Source organism: Antennarius striatus, chromosome 3 (assembly GCF_040054535.1).
Source record: "Antennarius striatus isolate MH-2024 chromosome 3, ASM4005453v1, whole genome shotgun sequence".
NCBI lineage: Eukaryota > Metazoa > Chordata > Actinopteri > Lophiiformes > Antennariidae > Antennarius > Antennarius striatus.
The window spans coordinates 11,113,340-11,133,248 of NC_090778.1; the positions used below are offsets into that span (position 1 = coordinate 11,113,340).

General features: G+C 39.6%; 3 protein-coding genes across 6 annotated transcripts in view; 1 reads left to right on the top strand and 2 right to left on the bottom strand.

The window, feature by feature from the left end:
- rusc2 (RUN and SH3 domain containing 2) overlaps nt 1-8,129 on the top strand; it is a 29,451-nt gene extending 21,322 nt beyond the window's left edge. Inside the window, exons 5-13 of one of the 3 annotated variants that reach the window (XM_068310324.1) lie at nt 818-1,009; nt 1,242-1,421; nt 2,151-2,227; nt 2,785-2,959; nt 3,266-3,371; nt 3,932-3,978; nt 4,109-5,171; nt 5,378-5,548; nt 5,899-8,129. In XM_068310324.1, coding sequence (XP_068166425.1) covers nt 818-1,009; nt 1,242-1,421; nt 2,151-2,227; nt 2,785-2,959; nt 3,266-3,371; nt 3,932-3,978; nt 4,109-5,171; nt 5,378-5,548; nt 5,899-6,103 — 2,216 coding nt within the window. In that variant the 3' untranslated portion in view covers nt 6,104-8,129. The remainder of the gene's footprint in view (nt 1-817; nt 1,010-1,241; nt 1,422-2,150; nt 2,228-2,784; nt 2,960-3,265; nt 3,372-3,931; nt 3,979-4,108; nt 5,172-5,377; nt 5,549-5,898) is intronic. The other 2 variants (XM_068310325.1, XM_068310326.1) reach the window with 2 other exon arrangements.
- Nucleotides 8,130-9,508: 1,379 nt separating this feature from the next.
- On the bottom strand, nt 9,509-13,149 carry LOC137592809 (C-C motif chemokine 19-like). The gene is made up of 4 exons (XM_068311230.1): nt 11,968-13,149; nt 10,362-10,491; nt 10,160-10,274; nt 9,509-9,814 (listed from the first exon to the last, which is right to left on the bottom strand). The coding sequence occupies exons 1-4, from the start codon at nt 12,029-12,031 to the stop codon at nt 9,782-9,784; spliced, it is 342 nt and encodes a 113-aa protein (XP_068167331.1). The 5' UTR covers nt 12,032-13,149; the 3' UTR covers nt 9,509-9,781.
- A 1,669-nt stretch (nt 13,150-14,818) lies between these two features.
- On the bottom strand, nt 14,819-16,185 carry LOC137593008 (C-C motif chemokine 19-like). 2 transcript variants are annotated; one of them, XM_068311566.1, is made up of 4 exons: nt 15,860-16,185; nt 15,651-15,765; nt 15,442-15,555; nt 14,819-15,323 (listed from the first exon to the last, which is right to left on the bottom strand). In XM_068311566.1, exons 1-3 carry the CDS (start codon nt 15,918-15,920, stop codon nt 15,447-15,449), a joined length of 285 nt encoding a protein of 94 aa, XP_068167667.1. In that variant the 5' UTR covers nt 15,921-16,185; the 3' UTR covers nt 14,819-15,323; nt 15,442-15,446. The 2 variants fall into 2 exon arrangements, with proteins under 2 accessions (XP_068167667.1, XP_068167666.1); XM_068311565.1 differs by having other exon boundaries at nt 14,819-15,308; nt 15,860-16,008.
- Between the last annotated feature and the right edge of the window lie 3,724 nt (nt 16,186-19,909).

Here is a 19,909-nt window from a genome sequence, read left to right on the forward strand (position 1 = left end):
GAGGGTCCGATTGCTTAAATTTATGCTAGATCAAAGTTGACTTGATTTAGTTGCATAAACTCACTATTTCTAGCGTTTACAGGATGTTGGGGTTTTTTTTATATATGGGGCAGGAATTATATGACGACTTAAAAATCGCCAAAGAGTGTATTACAGTATATTCCACACCATAAGGCGCACCTTATAGATATACAATCATATAAAACGTTCTGCTGGCTTCTACATCTGAGTTTTCTTACTTCTTTCTGCTTCATGTCATTTTTCCTATTTGAAGCTTTGCTGTGTTTGAAATTTGCTTTCTTGATGAAAGCAGGTTTACAGGAAGAGGTCAAATCTAGCGATACCATTGGTTCATGTAGATTATCACAGTAATTTAAATGCCTGTTTTATAATTGTTTGTTATGGTCCACAAGATACAAAGTCTCAGCAAAATTGGTGCTGATTCACCTCCTACTGTCCTGCTGAGTCATTCACACTGGCCCCAACCAAACAGTGGGTCACATGACCTTCACAGCATTACTGTTTTTCTGGTTTGCTAACAAAAGATACACAGGTGTACTTTTTAAAGTTAATAAATCAACACTCTTGTATTTTCCTTTCATTGTCTTCTCTCTTCGCACATGGACTTAAATCTTCTCCTGTCCTTCATCCTCCTCCTCCTCCTCCTCCTCCTCCTCCTCCTCCTCCTCCTCCTCCTCCTCCTCTTTTTCCCATTCATTTCTTTTATCCATCTACTCAATCTTCCTTTTAACTACAACAACACCCTTGATCATAATCCCGACCACCCGCCCCCCCCTACTCCCCCCACCCCAAACAGCACACCACCTTTCTCCCCAGGCTCTCAAATGGAAGGAGTACCGTCGCCGTAACCCCCTGGGAGTGGAGAGGGTCTCTGGGGGCCACAGTGGTAACCTGGAACCCCGGAAGGGCGGGGCGCCACGTCCTTACCGGCGGAACGTGTTTGATTTCCCTGCAGCTCTTTCTGGCCACGCTCTGGGACAGCTTAATGGTGTTTTCACTTTTACTGACCTCATTGGAACAACAGCAAGATGGTTGATGTTTGAAAATCTGAATGAAGCACTGACAGCTTTTATACGGAGTTTGAGGGTCACTGGCAAAACAGAAGTACCAATGATCGATGTTATAAATGATTTTTTACTATCCTTCACAGCTTAAGATGCCTTTTAATAACAGAAGTGTGTGTTCCTGTGTGGGCCTCATCATCTGTGTTTGCGTCTCAGCAGTAAGCCAATCAGCAAAGCTGCAGCAGAGCTTCAGTGACCTCCAGCCAGACTACTTCTCCCTGACTGAGAAGCCCCCGGAGGAGTTCTGCCTCTCCCCTGATGCTTCATCTTCCTCCTCCTCCTCCTCATGCTCCTCTGGGCAATCCCACATCTCTGTGGATCTGAAGCAAAAGAGAGGTGAAGCTGTGTGTTTGTGTATCGACTTATAGAAGCAACCAGTGGGAAATAAATATAAGTTAAATTCTGATGTTTGATGACTTCATGCCTGATGCTGAGCAGCATTTTCCTGGACATACACACATTCACACGTATGTTTTGGTGTTTTTTGTATTGCTGTCCATCTCTAAATTTTCATTAGGCATCCAAACAAGAACTTGTGAGCAAGAACACGATGCTTTTCAGATGCAATGTCTCAAAGCATTTATGAGGGTTGTTGGTCATTTTTTTTCTAACAGGTTTAAATTCTTTTTTCTTATGAAGAGAACATAGATGTATATACCTTTATTTCTGATATGTGTGTTATTTATCCAACTATCCTAGATGCAGTTTTTACAAGTAAAGCTAAAGTGTTTTTTTACTAGCAGCAAGATTTTGGTCTGTTAGTCTTTTTACTCCATTGGGATTTTGGCATTTGAACGCTTATTTCCAAGCATGTAGTTGACAGACAAATCCCTCTGAGGTCATCTCAGCTGATTCCTGCATGAATAAATCAAACAATGATTTTATGCAAATTGGATGTTTGCTAAATGTGGATCTTTATGCTTCTGTCCTCCAAGCAGCAGAGGATAAAACCAAAAACCATGTCATGATTCAGAATCACATATCAAATGACATTTGTTGCAATAATTCACTTACATTTGTATATTATAAATGATAAATTATTTTTGCATTTTTCTTTCGACTTAGGTTTGGTGAAAGCCGTGAACATAGCAGTGGATCTGATAGTGGCACACTTTGGCACCAGCCGAGACCCAGATGTGAAGGTAGGAGTTCTTGGTGGATCCAGTTGGTGACCATTGATGAAAAATAGCTGATAGTTCAGTGGGCTTGACAAAGGTTCTCATACCTCTGAAAAGTGTATTGTGATGTCAGGTGTATCCAAAACTGCCTCTAAATTTGTTTGAGGTTCTTGTCCTTTATTTTACAGAACATTAGCCATGGAAACACCACACAAATATTTTCAGAAATGTAATTGAGATTTATTTGAACTGCAGCTGCAGTCAGGAGTTTATTTAGTTCATTTATTTAGATTAAATTACGTTTGTTTACACCATTTACACAATTATGCTTATTTACACAAACAAAACTAAAACTAAATCACTGATAAAAAGCCATTTGGCAGTTTATTCAAATACAAAAAATGAAAAGCTAATAAAATCTTCACTCATCCAATTAATGGAAGCTTGAGCAAGCAGATTATAGATTTTTTTTGTTTGTTTGTTTGTTTACGGTGGTAATTGTCTACTTCCTGCCTTCCAATTTCCTGAATTGTTTCATTGTGAGTTCCTTGATTGATTCTTCTTTATCTTATCCCTGCCAGGGTAAACTGGGCAACAGTTGGGTGAGTCCCAATGTGGGTCATCTCATCCTGAAGTACCTGTGCCCGGCCTTGCATGAGGTGCTGCAGGACGGTTTGAAGGCCTACGTTCTGGATCTGATCATCGGACAGCGGCGCTGTCAGCCCTGGAGCCTGGTGGAGGCCTCCACACAGCTGGGTGGGAACACCGGTGGACGGTTTCATAGTTTTGTCTCAAGTTGTTTTAACATCAATTACATTTTTACTTTGTTCATTTTCATGATTCAGTTTCCTCATCTTCATTCCCATAAAACCTTTATGGAAATTAGTCATTAATATCACAAACTTGCTTTTAATCCACACTGAGTGGCAGAATTACTTTTTCCAAACTTACAGTATGTCTGGTCAAAATATATAAACAGTGATATCATCCATTTTAATGTGGGTTGGAGTGTAACCTTCTAGATGTGTGTGGCTGACATGTCAGTGTGTTTGTCTCTGCCAGGCCCGTCCACGCGTGTTCTCCACAGCCTGTTCTCAAAGGTGAGCCAGTTCTCTGAGCTCACGAGCCACAGCATGAGACTCAACGCTTTCATCTTCGGTCTGCTCAAGTGAGTTGTTTGTTTTTAAGGATATATGGTAACTTAGGTGATCTACATCTCCTCTTTTAGAGGTCTCAGTACATCTCAGGTGGCAAGCCCAGTGTTTAGTGTTTTGCTTCCTCTCACTAGAGATATTTCTATCAGGAGTTGGTAGTGACCAAAAACAGAACTAGAAGAGTGAAATTTGGCTGAAAATGCAAAAAAAAAAAAGATTTTCAACTGATGACGCTGCAATTTAAAGATAAAACCTTCATGTAAGTTAAATGTTCAGTAAGACCACAAACTAAATGCTTTTGAAATATGTCTTTGACCATGTCAGGTGCAGCTGTGCTGTTAATTCAAACACATTTTTACAGATGTCACCTTTTGTCCAGGGTTCACAAATTAAAGACTCATGATTTTTCTGAGATGTTTCACTTTTTTTTTAAAATATCATTGTTTGATTCAAATAGATTGGTTTGATGATGATAACTTATTCTGGTTTGAGTTGAAAATATTCAATTTTCAGTTCTGATTCATGTCTGAGTTGCTGATGGCAATATAATTCTTTTTTTTAACCCATATTTCAGCCTAAAATCTTTGGAATTTTGGTTCAATCACCTCTACACACATGAAGGTAAGACCTATGTGGAAAATTTATAGTCATTTATCCATCTTTAAATACTCAAATGATTATTTGATGTGAATATTTGCACGAGGTTTTGGTTTCAACCCTCTGATGTTCTTCCCATTGTGCATTTCCTTAGATATCATAGCAGCACACTACAACCCGTGGGGTTTCCTTCCACTGTCGCAAGGAGTCTGTCAACCACTATTTGAGGAGCTCCTCCTCTTGCTGCAGCCCCTGTCACTCCTCCCCTTTGACCTAGACCTCCTGTTTGAACCGCACCTCCTCCAAAAGGGTCAGGAGCACCTCCGCCGAAAGGAGCAGCTGTGCGCCGCCGGCCAGAGTGTCGACCAGTCAACTCGCTCCACCTTCCAGCTAATGAGAGGATGGAGCACCACTGTGAGTGAAATGGTTAGAGACAGTGTAGAGGCAAAGAAAGAGAAGGCGGTGCTGAAACGAGAGGGAACGTGGCCGAGGATGGAAGGAGTCCGGTCGAGAAGAGAGGAAGCAGGAGGGAATTCCAAGTTGAGGAAAGAAGGATCAGCAGCTGAGTTATCGGGGCCTGTTAGCAGACAGACCAAGATGGAGGTGGGCTTTGCCAATCTCTGGAAGGATAGAGGGACGTCTGTGCAGAGAGTGAAAGGTGTAGGACAAGAGAGTCAAGGAGAAGTCGACAAAGAAGAGAAGGACAGGAGAAAGGACAGGGAGATGGACTCGATGGATGAGGGGCGTCAGCGGCAGGACCGACAGGCTGGCTGGTGGTACCAGCTCATGCAGTCCTCCCAGGTCTACATCGACCAATCCGCAGAGGGGTCAAAGTTTGTTAAGACTGAGAAGAGGAGGAAGTCATCAGAGAGACACGGCCAGCTACCGCCTGCCAGAGAGGGAGTAGTGGAGGGGGCCGAGTCGAGCCAGGAGGGGGAACGGTTTAGGAGCAGGAAGAGCAGCAGTAGCTCCAGTGGGGAATCAGCTGCATCCAAGGGAAAGCCCTCATGGATGGGGAGTCCACCAGAATCTGTTGTCAGCCAGGAGAAAGAGACCAAACCTGTGAAGTCGGCAGCGACTAGAGCCCAAGCAGAGGCCCAGGAGGAAAGCCCCACTCAGGGACAGAGTCTGCGCTGGGGGAGGCTGTTTGGATCTAGTCTGGGGTCTCCTATCAGAGTGGAAGGGGCTGAACAGAGGAACAAAGTCCCCACACCCAGGTAATATAGCAGTCAAAAACTCCAATCGAAGGTCAGAAACAGAAGTATATTTATATCGGCTTCATGCTAACAGTTTGCTTTGGATGCTGCAGTAAATTTTCTTACTTAAGATAGAGCATCAGATTTGTATTTGAAACAGAAAAAAACCCTAAACATCAGCCCCCCCCCTCTCCAAGCAATGACGTGTAACTATCTGTGTTTCTCAGACCTCCTTCAGGTTGGCTTTCTCTGGATCGGTCTGTCTTTGAGCTCGTAGTTCAGACTATCGGAGCAGGAAGTGGAAAGAAATCAGAATGTGCAGCTTCGCCCCATCACACCCAAACCTCACCCCCCTCAAGTCCGATCCAGTCACCGGAAGCCAAACAACCGTCTCCATGGTAAATTTATTTCATAAATTAGTATTCTAAGAAACTATTATTATGTTAACTGTCTCCTGCTCTATCAGGTGATCTGATAGCTTTACTCTACAACTTGTTCATTTTTTAATACTTTAAAATCCTTCTTTCAGGGTACCTGTTACAAAGCTACTTTAAAAAGAACAACTAACTCACCCCTCTTTCTTTAGGTAAAAGTTTTTAAAGTCAGAGATGTGCAGATTTAAGACACAACATGCAGTAATTTCCCATAAAAACAAAGCATAGACTCATGTAAAAGTAAAGTATGTTAAACTGAATTGTAATTGGCTGATTTCACCCCACATTTCTCTGCCTGTTCTTTCATTCCTCAGTGAAGTCCGAGCGTTATGCCACCACATAGCAACTGAGCCCGGTCAGCTAAGCTTCAGCAAAGGTGACATCCTGCGGGTCCTGAGCAAGGCTGATCCGGACTGGCTGCTCTGCTCCATGGGTTCCACACAGGGCTTGGTTCCTATTATCTATGTTACCCTCAAAAACATGGAGGAGAGCCAGGATGGCACCGGACACCGGCAGTGATGTGTCAAAGCTGCCCCGAGAGAAATGAAGGCAAACAGCTTCAGAGATGGAGGTTATTCCTGCCAGTCTAGTGAAATCAGATCCTGTTAGAGCTACAGGGGGCAGGAGTCTTGAGAAAACACTGTAGAGAACACACATATTTTGAGATGATGTACAGACACATGCAAGGGAAGCATGCAGACTCAAAACACACCTACGTAAAGGATCAGTCAGACAAGTATGCATGCACACATCCAGAAGCCAAAAGACCAGACAGTCAAAAGGGGAGTGACTGTCCAGTTCGTACGTTATCCATGTCATTACAGACAGTCGCCTCACAAATGGGAAACTGTACACTCTACTATATTACAATGCTTAGCTGCACTTTGCTGTACTGTTAATGCAATTATTCCCCTCAGCCAAGCAGCTCACTTGATCTTTTTAATTCATGCAAAACCAGTGAAACTTATTTTCATTTTTGTAGCTTCTGAAGTGGTTGATGTCAGAACCAAACAGCTGCTGGAGCTGCAGGGGAGGGACTCAGCTCAGTGTCGCTGTGGGAGTAGAAAGACACACGGGAATTTGTAGAGATAACCCAGATAAACAGAAAGGAATGGAAAGGGAATTATTAGCTCCAGGTGTTTTATTTGATCACCGCTCACCAAAGCCTGTTCATATAGACATTTTGGGATTGATGGTCCATTTTTTTTTCCTTACTCTTTTCTCTCTCAAGACCCACGACTGCTGGAATGAATCAATGGTTGACATTGTTTGCTGATTGCTTTCTTTTCACTCTGACCCCTACCAACCCCATACCGAATCACACGTCAGGACTTTTGCAATGTACATCTGCATTGTGATCCATGGGTATATGCTGTAAATGCATATGTGACTTACACATGTGTTGAGTTTGATTTATTTATTGTCCGGTCAGCTGAGGGAAGCATCCAAATGGATGGTGGCAGCAGGTGATTGCGTGAAGGCCTTTTTGAATGTGTTGGAGACGGAGCCTGGAGAGCTAGCTCCAGGCTCCGAGAGTTATTACCAATTAGTCATAAAGTATATATTGCAGTTAGAGATTTAAATTTGATGATGCCTTCAAGTGCTTGATAGGAAAAAAGGGAGAACTGCACAGCTGGTTATTTCAAGGATAGAAACCTGATATGTTTTTGATGCTTAAAGGGAAATGATTTTTGGCTCTGTGGACATCCCAGGGGTAGAATGTACCTGCAGTCTGCCCAGGTGTAAACTGTGGCCTTAGGGTGAGAGTGTTTAACAATGACCCGGACTTGTGTCTCTTTCCTGTCTGCTGAATGGGTATTACTTCTATAGAGCTGCCCGGTCCCAATATTACACATTATTTAATGGTAAAAGTTAATGTACATTTATTAAATAAATGAATTCTTGTGCAGTTTTTGAAAAATTTGCTTGGGTTATAGATTTACCATCTTAATTTTTTGTTGCACCCTTGTACAGTTTGTACAGTCATGTAATTTCAGCAAGAAGAGTTTAGTATTTCATTGAATTGTAAATATATTTAAAGCCTTCGATGGTTCATTTCTGCCATGTAAGCATACGAATGAATGTTGTCGCTGATTTATGAATGCATTTTATGTTTAGGAAGCAGATATTAGCTTTAGTCTCATGACAGTTGGCAGTGATAGTGGGTTCATTGATCATCAACATGGTTTTTCATTCGGGAAAGAGAACTGAACACACACTGATGATACGACCAGAAGATCATGGAGACTCAGGGTCAAGAGGCAGTGACACATCCACGTGATTTTGTCTTCAGTGAGGTGAAATGCTGTGCTTTGGGAGTGACGTTAAAAGGAGACAGAGAGGAAGAATCTATGTTGTCTTTCTTTCTTGTCAATTCTGATTTTTTTATCTGCTTTCTCTCTCCTTGGCTGCCTCCTCTGGCCTGTAAATACCTTCAGCATCAGTGACACAGCTCTTCTGTGTGTGTCCAGGCTAAATGGCATATACTGTACGTATGACATTATCAAACTACTATGGATAATAAAAGTGTTCATGTGATCACAGACTTCATGCCTCCTGTTTCGTGGTGTTCTGTCGGCGTGTTCCTCCTCAGAGCCTCGTCATTCTGACACTTTGCCTGAGAAGGAGTGAAAGGTGACAAACAAACGGCCTTAATCTCACAAAATATATGAATTTAAGTGCATGACTCTAAAGTGGTGTAATAGTAAATATCTCAAGAGTAGGCTGACATTTTATGGATAATTTTTTCTGAGATTAGTGATTTTACCCCACCCATGGGCAAACTACGGCCAGCGGGCCATGTACATCTTGTTAGGTTTTATTATCCGGCCCACCAAACTTGATTAAACTATGAAATTTTATGGAATAAACACAGTTGTAAAGTATTTCATACTTTTTTGGGCTGTGCTGCCTATTAAAGGCTCCTGAATAATTTTTTTTAAATTTATTTTTACACTTATTCCAGGTATTAATGTACTGATACTTCTGAACAACTTCATGTTCACTGCTGAGACGATGCACTTTGTCCACTAGATGGTGGAGATGAGATCGCTCAGTTACATTTACAAAACATTTCACTTTGTCTTCATAGGTTGTGTTAAACTTTAAGTGATCTTACACATGAAATAACTTGTCAACCTTTGTGTTTACAGACTGGTACTGTATATGCTACATTTATTTACACTCAATGTATTTTGAACTCAAGACTTATCCAGAAATTGCGGTTTAAAATCAAATTTAGATTGAAAGTATCATCCAACCTGAAGATGTATCTCATAAACCAAAAAAATAATTCCTAAAAGGCCTGTCTAGCACATCTTATACTTTAGTTTGTCATGTACTTTGTACAAGAAATAAGGAATGGTCACAAAACATAGTTAAAGGATTCCTGAATAAATAAATAAAAAAGAAAAACTGATCAAATCTATGGTCCAGGATACATTCACACACCAAATATTTTATTTCATAGAATTCTACAATTTTTTTGAAGTCTTGTGGACAAACAAACAAACAAACAAGCAAATGTAAATGATTACATAAACGTCTATTTGTTATTGGAGGTGAAAGATGTGTCTCTTTTAGCCCAATTTCATCCAGAATTTTCATCCAGCAGCCTTTCTAAAAACACTTTGTGTGTCATAGTTCACAATGTTATAAAATTTTAATCTAAATTGCTTTTAGGCCTCATGTACGCAAGTATTATTCAAATATATTTAAAATACTTTGTTATTCAACTTTTTCCAAACAAATTCATGGACTTATTACCAATGACATTGTGCTAATATTGTATTTTACCCTTAGTGCTTATGGAAATGAACATAACTGGAAGAACATTTTATGGCCAATGCCTTTTTATTTCATCCGGTTTCTGAAGAAATGTCACAACCAGTTTTATGAGATGTCAACAAAGAAAAGAAGACAAAATCAGGATTTATAAAAAGGCTTTTTTTATGTAAAAAAGAACCAATCAAATTCATGCAAATAAACAGGTGTCTGAGTCGTTCACAGTTCACTTGTTAGTTACACACTGTCCAAATATTGACATTATAATTTACATTTCTACCATATAAATACCACAGATAAACATTTTTTTAAAGTTTATAAAATTTAATGTCAACTAAAACATAATTTGTGAACATGTAGTATTTATCTCAAATCTATCTTCTTGACTCCTGGTTCATTCACGTCGCTGTCACTTCACTCAGGCGTCACTCTCTGACAGAGTTTGCCCTGTGAAAACACAAACATGGATCCTTACTGTTTCAGATGGGAGTTTGGAAGAAATCCTGCTTGTAAATTATTTCACAACACAAAACTAAAAAAAGAAAGTTTCTTGAGCTTTCAAAAATAAAAACACAGGAATCAATTGCTTGTTGGATCAATAATAAAAAAAAAAAAAGGACTAAAATATAGGATAAAAATAGGACAGGTAGGCTTTTCCCCCCTGCTTCATTATATTAAAATTTAACACAGATATTGAAGCAACAGCAAGAAAACAAAATGTTCCCAAAATACTTGTGTCGAATTATGTTTTTTTTTACAATATAAACACAACCGTTATCACAGGACAGGTACCTTGTAGTTTTTTTCCTTGCAGTGTTTCTTCAGCCAATCAACGTGCCTCATCACGTTATGAACCCACGGTTGGTCGGCGGGTACGCAGAGTTTGAAGTTACGCCTGGTCACCAGGCTGTAATGGGAATCATCCAGATGAGAGAATGTGATCATTTTCATCCCTGATTAGAAACACCACCCACTTCACATCACTTAAACTTACACAGTGGCGTTCATACGGCAGCCCTGGCCCTGGATCTGCTGGCGGTAGTCTATGAGAAGGCCTTTTGGGATTGGTTTGTTTCTCACTGTCAGGCAGCAGTCAGCTGGCAGGCCTTCCTGTGCCAGAGTCACTGTCAGACACGAGATCAGATCAGTCAAGTCCACTGACACAAGCTCATATATTCCTTTATCTCAAACACCCACCATAGGTAGCAAAACTACATGAGCTAAAGTTGCACTGTGTTATGGAGAAATATAAACACTTTAATTCAAGTTTTAACTTATGTCAAAGTATGGAGATGAGGAAAGAATTTTCAGAAATGAAGTCCTATCTTTACAACAAGTCCTCGTATACAATGCAACTTGTGTCCTCTAATTCTACAAATATTTTTGCATTTTTTTGGTTTTATTGTCATAGTATTTAAACATTATGTTCAAATTGTCTGACTTATTTCTTAATATTGACCTAAAACATGTAATTTGTTACTGAAATTCTGTTCACAATACACACAAATTACTGAATAGCAACAGACATCTGGACTGTTTTCAGATGATTAGGAGGTGTGTGTGTGTGTGTGTGTGTGTGTGTGTGTGTGTGTGTGTGTGTGTGTGTGTGTGTGTGTGTGTGTGTGTGTGTGTGTGTGTGTGTGTGTGTGTGTGTGTGTGTGTGTGTGTGTGTGTGTGTGTGTGTGTGTGTGTGTGTGTGTGTGTGTGTACACACGCACACAACCAGTCGTTATGGACACAATACAAACAACATCATAATCTTTCATCACCTGATCGGGTTTTCCAGCGGTTAATCTTTAATTTATAACTAAACCAGTTGGACTTTAAGGAAGGGGAATTTGAGCAGCGTTTCTTACACAAAGGTGCCTTCACCCACACTCAACAAACCCCACCGCTTTTGATTTACCTGTCGGTAGGTATGTGCTTCATGCTTTCAGTGTGAAAGATGACTTTAAAAAGTCTGTGGTCAGACTTGTTTATATTTAGAAATTGAACCTCTTACTATTGTAACTTTAATCTTCTATGAATTAATTTTTTAACTGCTTCACCAGATATTGTTTTGTTTTGTGTTGATTTAATATGTATGTACAGGTACATTTATCTATCTATCTATCTATCTATCTATCTATCTATCTATCTATCTATCTATCTATCTATCTATCTATCTATCTATCTATCTATCTATCTATCTATCTATCTATCTATCTATCTGTCTGTCTGTCTGTCTGTCTGTCTGTCTGTCTGTCTGTCTGTCTGTCTGTATGTATATATATATTATACATATATATTATATATATGTATGTATATATGTATTATACATATATATTATATATATGTATGTATATATGTATGTGTGTGTGTATATATATATAGAGTGTGTATATATATATATATATATATATATATATATATATATATATATATATATATATATATATATATATACACAGTATATACGTAAACATATGTATTTAAACCACTAACATTGAATAATTCACCCCCTCTTCTGCTGGCTTTGTGTTAAATTTAGATAATATAGGGTTATGGTATGTAAAACAGTGTGATGGTGAGCCAAAGAGGATGACTGAAAAGGAACTCACTTGCACAGCAGCAGGTGATGAAGAGGATGCAGATGAAGAGCTTGCCATCCCCTCTAGGAGCCATGTCTGGGTGCTGAGCTGGTGATCTTGCCTCTCTGTCTGTTGGAAGCCGACTGGCTGATGGAGGTTCTGCCTTTCAGCACTGACAGAGGCAAAGGATGCAAGGTGGCTGCTCATGTGTGTTCTAGCCTTTATATAGTGGCCACACAGTTTCACTTCTATCTTCCATCCCACCAGAGATGTGTGGGTAACGTTCATTTCTATTGAACTCTCCTTCTGCTGGCTTAATTCCTGTTCCCATGCACAACTCTGACCAATTCAAAAGTTTGCTGAGCTGTCACAGGACCACTTCTCTTATCTCGGGACCAACGCCAGCAGCAGGAGCAGGCGAGTAGTTACACTTCAACAAGGAAATAGATTTTTAAAAAAAAAATCAAGGCTATTCAAAAGCTTTTAAAACAAGTCAGGATCATGGTCTTGATTTTTTGCCCCACTAGGACACTTATTGACTTAAGAACAAAAACTGTGGCCCCCTCTTTTCGGGACGGGGCTGAACTTCCATCTTAAGATAAGACTTCACTTCAAAAATGTCCCATGTTTGCTTGTTCTGTAGAGGTCATATAGGAAAATCTCTAGATCTTAAAGCATTACCCATAAACAACGTACAGCCAGAGGTTCAGAATTAAGGTTTAACTGAACTCTTTATGATTTTGTGACAGTAAACTAAATAGAAATATTGTTCATGAACAGCTAATTCTCAGCTTTAAATACAATTGCTGCAAAGAGAAACCTTCAGCCTCAATCAGTCCGGTCATCAGTAGCACTCTTTATGATTTGCTGCTATCATAAAGAGTGCACACTGCATGCATTATGATCACATGACCTCCTTTACATGACCTCTGTAAAGGGCTATAAGTGAATAACAAAATACTGCCTTTTTATGCTATCATATTTAATTTCATACTTTTATCACTTAATTTCTTTTCATAAAATCTGAATTTATATTCAGTACACAATAAGAAATAGGAAGTCAATATAAAGACACCTGTTTAAATTGTTCCTTATTTTATTTCTTGTGAAAATGGAGTCAGCAACTTCTCTGGAAAAACAGTTGTTCTGGTGATAATTGCATTATTTCATCTGCTTTGTCATCCTCTTCCTCACCTACACAAATAAAGAATTTCCAGGTGATGTGCAGTGATTTCTTTATTTTGGCATCACATTAATACAAACAAAATTTCAATTTCTTTTGTTTTAATGCTTCTACTCTTAAACATTTGTTTCATCACACCATATACAAGTGGAGCCGTTATAAAGGAAGTTTCTCTTTCCTGTAAACTACCTGCCACAGCTTCCCCTATCTGTCTGCAGGGTTTACTACTGTAGTCTGGACTTTCCCTTCTGACGCAGCTCCAGGAAAATAAAAGAAGATGAGTTATTGCCCGGAGAGGAGATGCAGCAATCCAGCAGCACTGATCCTGATCAGGGCAAGTGTGGTAAGAGTGAACGTGTCAGTGCACATCTTCCTCCTGAACTGACTGGGAAAACATGTTTCATCTCTCCAGGAGCGCCTCTGAGGACAGTTCAACAAATTACAGAATAAATGCATCACTATGAACGGACGTTTTTGAAACTGACAAGCTTTACATGCAGAATACAAATGGCATATTATAATAGAAAAGATTTATTATTTTAACGGGTGGCGGTGTTTATCTTATTTTGAAGGACATCTGCAGGAAGGTTGTTCTGGGTCATAGTTTTAAACAAATGCACAGGCAGTTGGAGAAATATTTGGTTGGAGGGAGTCTTGCTATTTGACCTAAAGTACTGTTTGTGCTGTGAATTCAAAGACATCGTTCTATCCCGAAAACATCAAAGGATCCCCAATATGATGGAGGGACTTCCTGTTCTCAAATGCTGCATCCTTCAGAAATAGTTTATTCCCATAAGTGTTGGGAAATAACAATTAATCGTCAGTCAAAATGGGCAGAATAAGTCAGCATCAATGAAGATATAATTACAGTAAGCTTTGTCATTGTGTGTAAGTGTAATAGTTGATGAAGGACTGTAAAAAGATGACCAGACCTCAAAGAGTCTTGGAAAATAAATAATATTATCTTTTAAACCAAACATAATCAGTAGATGAGAGAACAATCATCATATGATTCTCTCTGTACAACCTGTGATAAAAACATTTTATGGAATCTGTTAATCAATTTTCCACAAACATTACGCTGCTAACTGGTTGATTTATAATATTGTATGGTTAAGGGGGTAATAGAGGGCTGAGGAGAACTAAAGCTGCAGTAATGTGTCTGCAATGAGTATTCTGAGGAGGAAAAGGAAGAGTTATCAGCAGAACTGTGCAGATAATAATCTGCAGTGGACCATAGTGTCTAATCTATAACTCACAACATACCTGCATAGAGAGTAAGTATAAACTCTGTGGAACATCATATAATCAGTGACACTATTGTTTTCTCTGCTTCATCGCCTTTCACACACAAATTCCAGTCTTGTTGTGGTGATTCCAGTAAATTTTTATTCACATGTGGCTTGTCTGGTTTTCCGTTATGGACTTTTTCTGGATATATTTTGTGATATTTCTCTTGTGAATTGCATCTGATTGTCTGTGTATGTGAAAGGTTTTCTCATATAATATTTTTTTGTGCAATATGTGAAGAAACTCTTTCACAATTGGAATTAATAACTGGAAAAAGATAACGGAATATGTACAGAAACACTTCCGTCATTTATAATAAATGAATGTTTCACTTTATAAAGTTTCTCAGAGGATGCAGAAGTTTCAGTATCAATGAAAAACAAGAACTCAAACTTTTAAAAAATGGTTTTGAACTTTATTTTAGAAAAAATCAGTTTTCACAAATGCTTTCCTGCATACAATTCATTGGAACAATTTGTACATTATTTTTTTCAAACATTTTTGTTCTGATGACAACTAAAACAACAGTGTTTCATTCTCACTGCTGCTTCCACCTTTCATCATTTAAGTAACATGTGACATAATGGTTAATTTCATAAATACATTCCTCTCAGGGCTGTAATAAAAAAAGCAAAGATACTATGAGAAAGTATATCAAGCTTTACACCACAGTGACCACAAATGAAAAGGAACACAGTCACAACTGTGTTTTAGCTGCTTTGGACTCCCTGGTGTGAAAGCTCTTATAATACATTATAATAACAGAACTAGTGATTCCTCTATGATCATCTGCAGTGTTACAAGATCTTTCTGAGACCCGACACAGATATGGAAGAGTTGTCAACAGCCGTTTTCAAGTCAGCTCTTTTTTTATCTTCTGTCACCTTTCCATCTTCTCCTGTAATAAGAATGGCTGTGATAAACCGGTGGAAGGATGAGTCTGTGTGTGATATTTTGTCAAATGATTTCCCCATTATTTATAATAAGATTAAAAAAATGAAGAAACCATTTTTTTTAAGAAAACACTCTACCTGATCTATTGTCGTTTGGCTTTTTTCTCATCCAGGAAAGTGATGTATTTTTTCACCCATTCTTGGTCCTTGGGATGGGAGACACACAGCATCCTCCCAACCTTTGTGATGAACCTAAAAAACATCAGATAAGTGACAGTCGTGGTTAGGCTGCATACTGGAGATGGAAGGTAAAACACATTTAAACATGTGTGAAGTTTTAAACTCACGCAGTAGCGCTGATCTCACAGCCATGCCCGGCGTCCTGGATGATGTAGCCGTCAAGAATTTGGAGTGGCAAAGTCTTTCTGCTGACCTTCAGACAGCAGTCCGACACAATCTGAGCTGCAAGAACATGGGAAAACAAATGAATGTTTCACAATGAAAGACTTCTGAATAACCATCACCTGTACTGCTGCGTCTGTGCGACGTGTCTTACCTGATGCAAACCCTACACAGAAGATGCCCAGCAAGAGCAGAGCTGCAACCCGAGAAGTCATGTTGAGTTGTTTGCTTCGGTGAGTCCCTTCAGGTGTCTGATGGTGCTGCTGCGACAAGCAGAGTTACAGGTGCATTTATAGCTGCAAAAGTGAAAGTGAACGTGAATGCTCATTGACTGGAAATCTATCAAAGTTGGCACCAGACACACAAATTCCCGGGAATATCAATTCTTCTATCTTCCTTTCTCTTCTTGCCAAAAACACGTGTCTTGATTTTTTTCCTGAAGCAAGTTTTATCTGAGCAGTTATCTTTCACTCCGTTAATATCAATGCATGCATTAAATCAGAAATCAACTAATAGTTCTGTAATACTTCTTCCATTCATCAGCAACTATTACAATAAAAAAGTTGTACATTTTAATCGTGTACAGAATCAATTATTGCAATGATTCTTTTTGCTTTGACAATTTCTCATGCCTGTAGAAAATGACCAATATAGTGCAACTGCATAATTCCCTGCTGCAAAATAAAAACCTGCAATGAGTGATAAATTCTGACATGTAAATTATGCAGATGTAAGTGGCAAAATATCTGTTCTTTTAGCAGTTAAGCGTCAATAACTCCTGACAGCAACACAGGAGCTGAAAGAACTGGACATCTGAGTCATGTGACACCTGAACTGAGAAGGAACCTGACAAGGTAAAGAAGAGGTTTCCTTTTGTAATGTGAGTTCTTTACACCCGCACAGAACCTGTTCATCAAACACATCTGACAAGTGCGGGAATTGGAGGGTTGTTTGTTCTGTAAACCATGATACTAATCTCTTTCTTGATCTGCCCAGGAATTATCATACATTAAATAAACCAGTTTCAGTTTCATGGAGTTTTTCATGCACTCCAGGCAGCCAGCAATTAAAGGTGTGTGAATGGAGTGAATGAAAGGTTTCAGGTGTGAGCTGAATGCATCCAGCGAGCAGATTACAATCTGAGTGTGGGAGTTGTTAAGCAATAGAAAACAAAAATGTACTGCCAGAAGCTTGTGTTGATAGGAGTGATGCAAGGAGTTTTCGGGAAGTTGTGATTACTTAATTTGGTTTGAATTCCTAACTTTTAGAAGCTATGGTTTCTGTTGTTCCCACAGATAATGTGCATCGGTGAAAGACGAACTAATTGTGTTAATTGTACGTATGTTATTGCAAAATTGATCTGATGTCCAAATATTGGATAATAAAATAATCACTGTTTTAATTGTACAAATGGAACAAAGGTCTATGGGTAATACGAAAGGTATTGCTCAAGGTGATGAACTCACATTTACATTTACATTTTTCCACAAAATAAAAAAACAAACAAAACAAAAAAGCTTTATTCACTGTATATAGAAATTATTAGCCTCTTTAAAACCATACATCCATCCATCCATCCATACATACATACATACATCCATACATCCATCCTCCGTAATCGTCTCTTCTTCAGCTGCTTTTCCACCTTGCGAGTCACGGGTGTTGCTGGAGGCAATCTCAGCTAGCTACGAACAAAAGGCGGGGTACACTCCAGATGAGACACCAACTCATCACAGGGCCACATGAAAGTCAAAAGCAACACACACCTATGCACAATTTGTTGACCAATTTATCTAAGCTGCATGTTTTTAGTTGGTGGGAGGAAGCTGGAGAACGTGGAGAGAACCCCACAGACACAAGGGAACATACAAACTCTGCATTAAAAGAAATCCAGTTCGGAACCTATCTTAATAATTTAACTGATCATGTATCATTTACATCACCTGATGCTCCAAACACTGCTGCCTTATGTGGGCTGGACAGCGGCTCTCTCACTTTTTATTTTGGCTGGTCCACCAGCTTTTGGTTAGTTCAGGAGGAAGTACACGTTAGATAGATCCTCTGAGGCGCTGCTACGACCTGGGTTAAGGGATCGTGACATGTCTTCAATGGAGGATCAGCCATGTACTATTCAGTGATGTAGTTGTTTCATGCTGCTTAATGAAGGTGTTGAGTCAAAAATTCCACTGACCAACTCTCTCATAAAGGAAAAGATGGACACTGAAAATGGTAACTGTGCTGGATGCTTGCAATGATTCTAAGATATAAAATGAAGTAGTGTCATGCTGGTCTTCTACATTTCACATTCATGCGTGATGACTAAATACGTTTTGTACCATTTTAGGCTAATAAACAATGTTAAATTCTGAAGTGCAAGAGACGTTTTTGTTTCATGTTTACGTATAAATAAAGAGACACAGTGCTGAGCTGCATTTCAATTGAATCTTCTGGTTTCAAGCTCTAACAAAATGGACATAGTTTTTATTTGGTATTTACAGACCTAAAATCTGTCAGTATTTAATAAAAGCTCAAACCCCGAATGGGTATGTGGTGGGTAGACCAAGCTTAGAAAGTTGCTTCTCAACAGTTCTTGCTGTCTGAGTTCAAGGGTGAAAAAAATTAAAAGGGCATTTGAATGGTTGTGGTTACAGTGTGTGAAAAGTCCTGATTTGTACTGAAATAGTGTGTACAGGCCCCTGTAGCACACGCACACACACACAAGGGGCCTGTAGGCACGCAATGGGAGGTAGAGTGGGGGGAAGCTCCTTCATGGTGCGCCCCAAATGAGCGACTTGTACAGGGGGGACGACGCCTTGCTCAAGGGGCGCCTCGGCAGTGCTCCAGAGGTGAGCTGACACCTCCCACTGTCAGCTCACACTCCGGGTGTTTTTTTTGGGCGGGAGCAGGAATCGAACTGCCGAGAAACATTGGACGACCTGGAACGGGTGGAGAAAAGTGTCAGGTGTGATGTGTGATAGAAGAGTTTCAGCTAAAATGAAAGGAAAGGTGTACAAAACTGTGGTGAGACCAGCGATGTTGTTTGGTCTAGAGACAGTGTCACTGAGGAAAAGACAGGAGGCAGAGCTGGAGGTAGCAGAGATGAAGATGCTGAGGTTCTCTGGGAGGGACCAGGAAGGATAGGATCAGGAATGAGTACATCAGAGGGACAGCACATGTTAGAGGTTTTGCAGATAAAGTCAGAGAGGCCAGACTGAGATGGTTTGGACATGTCCAGAGGAGAGATAGTGAATATATTGGTAGAAGGATGCTGAGTTTTGAACTGCCAGGCAGGAGGCCTAGAGGAAGACCAAAGAGGAGGTTTGTAGATGTAGTGAAAGAGGACATGAAGGTAGTTGGTGTGAGAGAAGAGGATGCAGAAGACAGGGTTAGATGGAGCACACTGATTTGCTGTGGTGACCCCTGAAGGGAAAAGCCGAAAGGAAAAGAAGAAGAATCTTCCACCAGAAGGAAGCCACAATATAATCCTCCATTTGAAAACATACTTGTTTTAATGTAAACTATGACATTCAAGTAACAATTTCCATTTGATGAATATTTTTTTCTTGTAATATCTCATCTGCATACCTTCAAACAAGCTTCATCGATGCTGTGTGATTACACACACACACACAGTATCAGTTTTTGTGACAGCTTGCGTTCAGGTTTGATTGATTCAAGTTTAGCTTTGTGTCTTTGTTCATCAATGTTGCACAATCACAGCAGGTTTCATGTTCAGACATGTTGAAGAGGACTGAGATGCCGGTTTCCTGGAGCACTGCTCATATTGTGTTAGCCCACAGATGGCTAACACAGTGTGTGGGCTGGTTCACCAACCGTTGGCTGTCAGTCTCCAGTGGTCGTGCTGAATGTTGCCGCAGCTAAGGCCTGCTGGGGTTTTCTATTTTGGAGTTGTCACGAGAGCCTTTTTCACAAATAAACTTTCAAATACATGCAATATTTTTCGCTAACGCGTCGACTGTTGGGTTTATTGTCTTTCTCAGCACTAAAAGACATTTCAATCATTCATCATTTAGTTGAGTGTTGATCAGTTTCTGTGATCAATTTGAACTCAGATTCAACCTGTATGAGACTTAGAAACTGTTTACAATTGAAGAAAAAGAATATCAGAAATCTGCTCAGGTGTGTAAACATAATCACTATAGCCATCTGACACAGTTGTGGTTTGTTTGGGTTTTTTGTTGTT